General features: G+C 32.8%; 1 protein-coding gene across 3 annotated transcripts in view; it reads right to left on the bottom strand.

The window, feature by feature from the left end:
* Nucleotides 1-3,490: 3,490 nt before the first annotated feature.
* LOC129750145 (uncharacterized) overlaps nucleotides 3,491-11,535 on the bottom strand; it is a 531,649-nt gene continuing 523,604 nt past the window's right edge. For all 3 annotated transcript variants that reach the window (XM_055745386.1, XM_055745388.1, XM_055745387.1), the window contains one exon: nucleotides 3,491-4,886. In XM_055745386.1, the coding sequence (XP_055601361.1) occupies nucleotides 3,940-4,886 (947 nt within the window). In that variant the 3' untranslated portion in view covers nucleotides 3,491-3,939. The remainder of the gene's footprint in view (nucleotides 4,887-11,535) is intronic.

Here is an 11,535-nt window from a genome sequence, read left to right as displayed (position 1 = left end):
AGGTTAAATAGGTTAAAAGTCCGATGGATTTTCGGCCGAATGGAGCATTAGGTCGTAGGTTATTTGGCCGAATATTATTTGTCAAATGAACGATAGTCCGAATGGTCGTAAAGCCGAATGATAGTCAGGCCGAATGGATGCTATCCAAAAAGATCGATTGGCCGAATGACCGAATAGTCATCAGACTGAATGGATTCAAGATCGGATTCGAACATTCGGTTTTTTCGACCATCCGGCTATCGTCTATTCAGCCTTACGACCATTCGGCTGAACATCTTTTCGGCTTTGCGTCCTTTTGGTCCGACAGCCTTCGGCTGGATAACCGTCGACCGAATATCCCATTCCTAGTGGTCTATTCGGCCTGATAACCCATTCGGCCTAACGTTCATCGGCCACATGATTTTCGACCGAATGGCTTTTGGCCTCATGACTTTCGGCCAAATGACCCAGCCTCACTGCTTAAAACTGCAGTTATCCATTCAAATAGGTCGTTAAAGCATTATTATTCACTTTTCCAATGCAAATTTTAAGAAATTATATGATATGCTCTTATTTCGCACCCTTTTACATATTTTTGTTCTCAATGCCAATTGATTAATTAAAAAAAAAGGAATTTCTGTTTGATTTTTTTTTTTCATTAAACATTAAAATCAACGAATGGAAGAAAATTCCGACGCTTTTCAATCAATCACATTTTAACAAGCAAAACATGTAGTGATACTCTTCTTGTTTAGCTCACTGTATCTATTCCAAACTCAAAACTAATGATAAGCAAATGCTTCTTTTTAGGGGGGGGGGGGGGGGGGGGTAGGGTCTAACACTTTCAAAAAAACGATTTTATTTTTTATCATATTTTCTACATATAAAATACCAGACCCCAACGTTTTTCTTTTTTATTTTTTTTTACTTTGAGGAGATTTTACAGATAAAAAATGGCGGATTGTTTCGTGAAAAATCGTAGTTTTTACTTCAAACAGCCACAAAAATTTCATAAAATTTTTTTTAACTTAAATAAAAACGTTGGGGTCCAGAAAAACATCGATTAAAAATATTTTGCTCTGATTTTTTGATTTCAGATGATTCTGCGCTGAGATACAGTGTCCACCGCAAATCCTGTTTTCTAAAAGGCATTCTCGAAAGTGCTCCGTCACCGGCTCATTTTTAATATTTTTTTACGAAAAAATTACTAAATGTTCTTTTAACAATGCTTTGTATAATGCAAAAAATTTGAATACATTTGTTTGAACGATAGCTCTAGAAAAAAAATCGTGAAAATGGTGTTTTTTTTACCCGTTAGACCCTACCCCCCCCCCCCCCCCTTAATTTAAGAATCTTGCATTTTTCCTTTTTTTAAATTTAATAAAAAAAATAACAATTCTGATCTTGAAAAATTCTTTATTCACTATATACTCCTCATTCTCTAAAATTTTATTTAGTTAAAACTAGCTGATCCGGTAAGCTTCGTTTAATCTTTAACTCAATAAGTCGTTAGAAAATGTTTTTTTTTATGTAGCGGCCCACCACACTCCCCCACACCAAAAAGCTCGTATGACACCTCATCTCCACTTCCTTAACTTTTTCGTGCTCGTTAATCAATTTTCATGAAAACTGATTTAAATTTTTCGAGTTGTGTCCCATTTCAAGTTGCATTTGTATAGGAGCCCCTTCCATAAAAAATTAGATTCTCGAGACTATTTTGCAAACCATCTCTGACTAAAAACCCTTGGATACCAAATTTTCTCCTTTCCGACCACCCGTTTAAAAGTGATAGTGATACAACGAAAACGCCTCTATTTTTATATGTAAGATATCAACCAGCTTTTATCATTTTGATCAGCTGAGGTATAGAACTTTGCACTTTTAACAAAAGAATTTCAATCTTCTATCGCAATTTTCAATATGAAGATTTCAGATAGTTCTGAGTTTTTAATCAGCAGACATTATACAATTTTTTGTATGTAATCCAAAACTTGTCAATTTGAACTAGAGAAAAGCCTAGAAAAATCATAAATCAACATTATTCCTTTTTCTACCGGCAGAAGTCTTTATCTTTCTTATTTATTTCAAACGCAGAAGTTTCAATCCACATTAATCAACTTTGCTTTGAAACTAAAATAAATTTTTGCAAACTAGCAGAATTTTCAAAAAAAAGGCATCAATTCTTCGCAAAAACACAAGCCAACCATATTTATGTTTTTTCCGAGAAGCCGAAAAAATAGGAAGCTGAATCGAAATTTTTTTTGACGATCTCAGTTTTTTATCAGCCAGTTCTCGTTTTTTGAGAATTACCTTTAAGAAAAAAGTTAATACACTTTATGTTTTTTTTTATAAATGTTCAACTTTCTCGAAAAACGACAGAGATTTTGACTTCTGGGTAAACAGTTGCAAGAGTTTTCATTAAGTTTAATTTGCTTGCGGTTCGATCAGATACAGATATTTTGACAAAATTTAAAGAAGTTATAAACAAAAGAAATTCTTGTAACCTTAACACGTTCGTCGCCACGCTCATTTTGGTAGTTTTACTAGCCAGGCCCAAAGAAATTTTCAGAGAGAGAAAGCAAAGAGGGAGAACTCCCATATTTGAAACATGTGGCGAAGCTGAGCTGTAAACTCAAGTAAGAGAGCGTCACATGCTTTTTGATGTGACGGGGCCCCCCAGGAAATACACCCGTCACCTGAATATGGGTGCCGTGGCGACGAACGTGTTAAATCAAGGACATCAAGACATCATCTGTTTTTATCGATTTAACTTAGCATGGTAAAAATTATGAACAGTTTATATTTTTCAAGTTGAATTGTTAGTTTATCAGAAATCATCGATCGATATTACTCAAAACTTATGTTTAAAACTATACCATGCCGTCACAAATAAACGTGAAAGAAAAATCTGACAAATGAATCTTATTCATGTCGACCCATGAATGCTGAAACTGATTAAATATTTTTTCTCGTACTTAGTTATCTGCAGTCTGAAATTAATGTCACCATGTACCTTTTCCGTGGAGAGTACAATGCTGTACTTTTAGATTATCCCTCAATCTTTTTCCCTTAGATTTGAGTATTTCTTTCATTGAGCTTAAATTCGAAGAAAAAAAAATACACATTACAAGCTAATAACTTGATATTATACTGATTAAATGTCAAAAAAAAAATATTTTTTTTTAAGATTTTTAGGAGCACAAATAATTATATTCTAATTATACAGCAGAGACCCATAATCTGTACAATAAGAGGTGAAATAAGCATAAAATGAATTTCTTTAGAATGGGACGAGTCTGAAAAAGATATAAACTTTTTCAAACATTTTTCATAGGATCAGAAAAATGAATATCATATCAATCGGGGTTAAAATTTTTGGTAAAGATCTTATTGTTAGGTAAATTATCGATAAAAACACACTGAATAAGCACCACCTTTTCAAAAAACTACTATAATACGTTTCTGTTGTCATCACAAAAACTAAGACGGGTATATCATTCATAATCACTTTATTGTTTTTACAGTCAGTCTTCATCGAAATCTAAATCTATACTGCAGCATAATATAGCATGTATTGAAACTAACTGCGAAATACATATTTTACTTGTAATGGGTGAATTTTTAACACTTTACTGTTTTTTTTGTTTGGCTTGACTACGAATCCATCTCGTTAAATATCGAATCACTAAAGGATTTATAACATTTTTATTATGCGAACAATTTTAAGGGTTGCTCAATTGCAATAATTACGAATGTTTTTGGAAACCAATAAGTTAAAATACACTTTCCACTACACACCAGTTGTCGGGATAAATATTTGCTTAGTTTATTTTATTTTAAATTGGTTTCGAATATCACTCATTCCGCGGACTCGGATTTTTTTTTCGATAATGAATACCGTTGTGGAGGTTTTATTTTTCAAATCGTCATCAACTTCTCCAGTGCCTTCCGGATGTACTATCACGAGAAAGCCACCGCTGTGATCAAAACTTTTGCTCCGTTTTCTTGTTCTGCTGACAGTTCCACCCTTAGGCAAGGAATCTCATCCACCAATTTTTGTAGCATAAAATCACAATGAAGAATGGACATGTTTTTCCACACGTGATTGAACGGAATTTGCTGGATCCCACTGTCTGGCTTCGCTATCCAGCCTCCGGAGCAGTTGATTCTCAGTAATAGGTTTTCCTTGTTGTTCATGAAGTGGAACGCAGAACTCTGACCAATCATGAAGTATCCCATTCGGTTTTCTATCAATGAACAATGTTCCAGGGCACTCGGGTAGTCTTCTAGGATGTAAACACGAATGTTGAAATCCATTTCCGGTTTCCTACTGGGACCAAACATGTAGATTTTCAGCCTTTTCATAACAGAAACCTCCGGCATAAGGTTTTCCCCTCCCAGAATATATTTGCCCAACCTCCGGGTCATGATGTAAGCGTTCTTCAGGTCTAGCTGAATGTAAGCCTGTGGACTAGGCACATCATTTTCTGAAGAAGCAATCTTCTTCCAACAATTGGTTACTTCTTCCTTATAGAACAGAGAAATCTTCCAGTTACTGATGTCTTCTGCACAGTGCGGCACCTTAATGATCAGCGGCTTCGAGAAGCTGCTCTTTGCCGGACCACAGACGATCGTCGGACTAATGTGAGTGATTTGGTTCTCGACCAGGATGGTATCCTTACAGTCGTACATGACGGCAAGAAATACGTTAATCTTCAAATTATCCGGTAGGGCACCCTCTGGAATCGACAGGGACGTCTGCAAGTGTTCCAGCTCAAGCCAGCCTCCATCCGAGGTGACTACTTGCCGCATGCTGTTCGATTTGTACAGGAGATCACCACTCGTTGAGTTGCTGCCGGTGGATGTGTCCACCGAATCCGTTGTGGCAACTGCGTATGTGGAGTTGGCTGTTTTGGTAAGGAATGTTGAAGAAAAAAAAATTCTAAATTAGCAGAAGAATTGTTTGAAAACTTATTGAAATAGGTTGTTTCTGTTCTGATCAAAATTCAGGTTTTTGATGTGATAATTTTTGAAAAAAAAAACTTAGAGTTTAGAGGTGAGAAATACAACTAAAAATTAAAATAAACACTTAACCTGACATATAAAGGGATAGTATTGTTAAATGCGCATATCGGGTAATAAATATATCTTATCAGTTCAGCTTGAGAGAAATGCGCTTTGATAACATGGCATGTTAAAATTTTAACGGAAAATAAGGTCCAAAAAAATGAAAAATTCATACAGGGTTATGCAACATCTTGATATTTAACTTTGAAAACTATGTCCACAATACAAAATCTCTAAACAATTTTTTTGGCTTTTCTTTCTAATTAAATTGAAAATCTGAAATTCAACAATCTGAAACTTGAAGTAAAGTAAAGAATGATAAGGTATTGAAATTAGAGACGGGTTTTGAATGCCTATATAAGGCAGGTTAAATGCCTCTTTAAAGGAAAAGTAGGTTAACCATAAACAGTTTGTGCTTTTTATCATTGAAACTTTAAATCTAAGCTTTTTACTGATTTCATAGAAAAACTAGCAGACCCGGTAAACTTCGTCTTACCATGTTCAATTTGGCGTCCATTTTCCATTTTTCCTAGTTTTCTTTTCATTTCCCTTCTTTTCCTTTAAGGGGGGGGGGGGGGGGGGTAGGGTCTAACACTTTCAAAAAATCGATTTTTTTATTTTTTTATTTTCTTATTGTAAAACATTTCAAGAATGTTGTGTCAAATTTTCAAGTCAATTGAAGCAAAACTGTAGAAGTTATAGGCCTTTATCTCCTCCTATTTAATACTGCAAGAAAGCAAGAGCAGTAACTTCAAACGCGTTTTTCTCGAAAGCACATTTTTAAAGTCCGTGGACATCGTCATTTGAAAACTACTTATCCGATCCTTTTCAAATTTGGAACATATTTTCTACGTATAAAATACCAGACCCCAACGTTTTTCTTTTTTGTTTTTTTTTACTTTGGGGAGATTTTACAGGTGAAAAATGGCGGATTTTTTTATGAAAAATCCTAGTTTTTACTTCAAACAGCCACAAAAATTTCATAAAAATTTTTTTAAGTTAAATAAAAACGTTGGGGTCCAGAAAAACATCTATTAAAAATATTTTGCTCTGATTTTTTGACTTCAGATGATTCTGTGCTGAGATACAGTGTCCACCGCAAATCCTGTTTTCTAAAAGGCATCCTCGAAAGTGCTCCGTCACCGGCTCATTTTTCAATATTTTTCTACGAAAAAAATACTAAATGTTCTTTTAACAATGCTTTGTATAATGCAAAAAATTTGAATACATTTGTTTGAACGATAGCTCTAGAAAAAAATCGTGAAAATGGTGTTTTTTTATACCCGTTAGACCCTACCCCCCCCCCCCCCCTTAATCGAATCGTCCCGCTTGATTCTATCAAAATTAAACCTAAGAATTTTAACTCAACGGGTCTTTTAAAATCCAATTTTTGTAACTTGTTCCATAATTAACTGTATGTTGATAATATGTTTGTTTCATTTGCTGTATTCCTTTTAGTAGATTTATTTCGTTTTGTTCGAGTTCACATTAAGGATTAAACCGAAATAAAAAGTTTCTAATTTATTGGAATATATTGTTTATGAATCTTTTTTAAAATAGAATTTTGAATATCGGGCCATTTTTTGGAGTATTTGTCGAATGTTTTGCCTAACGCAGCGCATTCCCAATTAGCTTTGGATGGTGTTTTTTTAGAGCTGAAGAAATGAAACACATTAGAAAAGATTTTTTACTAACCATTTTCAAACAGCTTTTTATTCACCATCCTCATGCTTCAAGCAGTTTGAATTAAAATCCATATTTTCACCAAAATCATTTCCAAATAGTTTCGCCTGATACTTAAGTTATAGACTTTACACATTTCAACTTAAAATGTTCCCAATCAGCATTTGTCATGGCAATAAATCTGACGATTTTGTATACTGCAAATGAACTTATTCTAGCAAAAAATGCAAAATAATTCCTTTGAACTTTAACCCAATGAATCAAAGAAACGATTGGTTTTGAAAAGGGGAAAACATATGTTTAGATAAATTCTCCCATTATTTTAAAGATTTTAATTGAAGCATTTAGATGTTCTGATTTCAAAATTTTCTGAACATTGTTGGTGGTGATCTGCGATTTCATTTAGGATTATGTAGTATTTTTAAGATTTAATAACATTTAATTGAAAAGCAGAGTTTTTAAAATTTAATAGATCGAAAAGAAATAATCTGTTCATGCTTCGATGGTTTCATGAGTTCATTTCAAAAATGTAACACCGGGGCAAATGCAAACGAATATCGCCAAAGTTCAACTTTCATATTTTCTAAAAAAAAAAATTTTCAAAAAAAAATTATGTTGTGTTGACAAAAAGAAATATCGAAGTATGCATTTGTCCCATTTATTGGGGCAAGTGAAAACACATAGGTCTTTTTCAGATGCGTCAGTGAAAAGACTTTAAAATGAATTGAATACTTGTTCTTGTTTGTCTGTTTTATAAACTTTCATTGATATATCCTAAGTTTTTTTCCGGAATAAATTAATGCTTGGTACTTCAATTTCACTGAATGCTGTTCAACCAAAAGACCTAGATTTACAAAGACCTTTATAGAAGTTTTGAATATCCGCTTCAGATTCAACACTCGGGATATCCTTTCTGGCCATTTTGGAGATAAAATTCTTAAATTGTAGATGTTTCATTGCTGAATGGCGCGTTTTCACTTATTCTACCTAAGAAATTACAGGAATTAATATAACTTTTAACACTTTCAGTTCATATTAAAACTTCATCATAAAAATCTGCTGCCCCTGGAATTTCAATCACAAAAAAACTTTTCAACAAAAAAGTGAATCAAAAATCTCTTCTATGTAGCCAAAATATGTAAAACAAAAACATAAATTTCATGTTAAGTTTGTACTTGAGTTGTGTGTAAACAAACAGTTAACGTGTAAACAGTTTTTTGATGAATGATTAAAAAAAAAGAGTTGAGTTTATTTAATCAGACGGTTTTTTGGGCCCAACAACTTTTAGCAATAATGTAAAAATTGAAAGTTTGCACTTGCTCTAGTCTACTTTCTTAATTGGAAGTTCTTCCGGAAAATGCATATCCTCACTTTTTGTTATTGAAAAGTAGATTATTTCAACTTACGTTTGCAAAAAATCAAAAAGTTCATTTTGCCTTTAAAAACTTCAATCCTTTCTAGTCTATTTCAAAGAACAGACTCCTGTTAAGTTAATGTGTCTAGCGTTCTAGGTGTGGATTATACGAAATTGAATGTAAAGCTTCCCAATTTCTTATTTTCAAACGTCCTCAAAGTGTCTTCATTTCATATTTATCATTACCAAATTCATATTTTTTGGACAACAATTTACTTCTTAAATTGACACGAATTAAAAATATTTTTAATATTTGAAATCGTTTAGGTACATGGTTTTGATTCGATCGATAAAATATCAATCCGTGTCACATTTATTATTGCTTATTTGTACACAGCATGGCGTCATTTATTACCATGTGCTGTGTACAAATAAGCAAGGAAAAAAACATATCTAGGTTGCATGCCACGTGCATAAGAAATATAAGTACTTGGTTGTGAAACAGGCGCCTAATTTTTAAATTTTTCCAGCGATCAATGAACAGTATGCTTTGGTTACTATTATCTTGCAACGACGTTTGCTAGCGACGCCTCGCCCATGGAGACGGAAAACAAACCCCTCAAAGAAAAGAAAATTTCTAAAAATGAATGCCTGACTTTTCAATTTTGAATTTTGGCAAAACAAAATTTATTTGTTGTATTCGATCGGCAAAATGTCAATCTGACTCACATCTAGGCGTCATTCATAACCATGTGCTGTAGAAATGAGCTAGGAATCAAGAACAAAACAAATTACATCAAGGCTTCATACCGCCACCACTTGCATTGAAAATATGCTTGGTTGAGAAATACGCGCCAAAATATTTTCACTGATCAGTATGCTATGCCATAGTTACTATCTTCTAACGACGTCAGGTCGCGACGCCTCGACCTTGGAGACGAAAAACAAACCGCCCAAAGGAAAAAAAAATCTCGAAAAAATGGAAGCCATGACTTTCATTTCATTCAAAAAACTACAAATTTAATAATTACGGACAATTGATGCGACTTTGTGTTGTTTTTATTCGATATAAACCGATTCGCATGGCTACAGAATATTCTAAAAATAATTTCATTCGAATCGTTTGGGTCATTTCGGAGGAGTAGTACTACAAACACCGTTACAAGAGAATTTTATATAATAGATGTCACATGATCGAAATATTATCATGGACATCCCATATCTAAAATTTCGCCAAAATTTCAGCTTTAAAATAAGCTCTTCATCAGTTTCTACAATTTTCAATCAAATTATACGAAAACATTGTAAGTGGAACTGAAATATTGCTCAAATCGAAAATGAGCCCATTTAGACCGCCCGGTTTCGGAAACCGGCTATTTTGATTGTTTTATTATTTAATCAAGAGGTTATTCCAATGTATAAAAACACATGTTTTCAGACATCATCTCTATTGGAATAGTGAAGAAAATAAGCATCCTCCTTGGTATGCGGAGGTAAGCCGAAAAAATTCTGTGTTTTTTAGAAAATAAATCTATTTTTAATTTATATTTGATAAAAAAATTTTGTGATGGTTTTCTGTTTAGGATCAGTCGATCTTTGTGAGATCGATCTTTTGAGCTCAAATTTACGATTTTATGGATCGATTGTTCAACCTTAGAAAAATCGATTAAATTTCGATCCGAATTTTCGATCTTTTGAGGTTTTTTTTTAAATTTATTTCGGAGACTATAAGATTTAGTTTTTTTCAAGAATTTTGATACCTGTACCATTCAAGAGACTGTTTTTTATAGTTGGTGATTCCATATCACCAATATAATGGGGCCTGATTTAAAAGATAGCGATTTTTAACCTCTATACTGTTGAAGAAAACCTGAAGTTTTATCGCATACTCGAGTTGTCGAAAACTCCATTGAACGGTAACCCGAAGCTTACTCAGCTTTAAATTGAGCTTCAATATTGTATAGCACATTACTTAGCTCAAGATTGAAGTTCTTATCGAAACTTTCAAGACTTACTGTCGAAACTCGGCAGAAGGCTGTTCACTGAACAGTGTTCAGCTTTTAAATGAGACCACAATAACAAGTATTTCAAGACAAACAAAGCGTCCATTTTATCACTCCTTTTTTTAAAATTACATTTTAATATTGTCTCCACACCTCATGAGAATTATATTTGAAAAAAATTGGATGCTTGAAGAATTGAACTTGAGCTTCCAGCGATGATGAAAATCTGTAGCTTTATCGTTATTTGCATTCCATCAAGGGAACTTACTTAAAATTATGAATGTTTTTAACAAGTCAAGTTAAAATATTCAGACTTATTCATATCTTGAAAGTATGTCGCATGGAGAAATGTATATATTTATTCTGTTGAATACACCCAACCAAATTCGTGGAAATAAAAACATTCTGAAGTTGGATTTGAGAACATATTTTTCATTGTTCATATTATTTGATATTGTGAATGAGCTTCCCGTAGTTTTCACTATTTACATCAGCAGCTCTCAGGTTGCACCCTTCCTATAAAAAATTTAAAATATCGGTCTTACAGAGATCGATCCATTTGTATCGTTTTTAAAGATGCTGGCTTTTTAATTCAAAATCATGATGAAAAAATAGTGAAGCCCTAAACTTTCAAATAAAATTATATGTTATGTTTTCATGTTAAATGGTATGAAATCATGACAAACACTTCGGCGTCTTTTAATACGTAATCATTTTGCATCAAATTGACAGGTATTCATAAAATTTTGAGATGAATCCAACGAAATTGGAGTCTATTTAGTGTTTTGCACCACAATTTCAACAATTTTGCAAAAACAAATCCGGCTTACATGATAGTTTCGAGGTTATTTTGAGCAACTATGAAAATTTCAGTTTTTCTAAAATTTTGACAGAATTGTAGAAAAAAATGAATAAGTTGTGTAAACATATGCAAAAAATACATCTAAATATAAAATTAAATCAGGTTGAATTGATCAACTTGAATGGAAATTTGTATAACAAAACTAAAAATGATCAGATTTAAGGGAATTATTTTTTTTTTAAATATTAACAAATTAAACAAGCTTAAGTTTACTTTTTTCAGACGAAGCAATTGGCGTCGAGGATCAAAAGTATGAAAAAGGGTGCGAAATAAGAATTGTAACACTTGGGGTTTTCAACAAAAATTAAGATTATTTCTTAAAATAAACTGTAAAAAAGTGAATAATAATGCGTCAACAAAATATTTAAAAAGGTAACTGCATTTTTGGCGTTTTGAAGTATTCCAAAGGTTTTTAAGGAGGTTTCAAGATTTTTTTTCCTCTGGCGCTAAGGATTTTGAAATTTGAACTATAATACTTTATTAAACTGCTTATTTTCTTCATTAGCATTCATTAACATGACTAAAAATGATGAAACAAAGATTCTAGGCTGAGTTTGAATAAAAAAAAATAGGTTTTTGATTCAAAA

The sequence above is a fragment of the Uranotaenia lowii genome, chromosome 2, assembly GCF_029784155.1.
Source record: "Uranotaenia lowii strain MFRU-FL chromosome 2, ASM2978415v1, whole genome shotgun sequence".
In the NCBI taxonomy this organism is placed as follows: Eukaryota; Metazoa; Arthropoda; class Insecta; order Diptera; family Culicidae; genus Uranotaenia; species Uranotaenia lowii.
The sequence above is the reverse complement of the archived record's forward strand: the minus strand, read 5'-3'. Positions and strand labels throughout refer to the sequence as shown.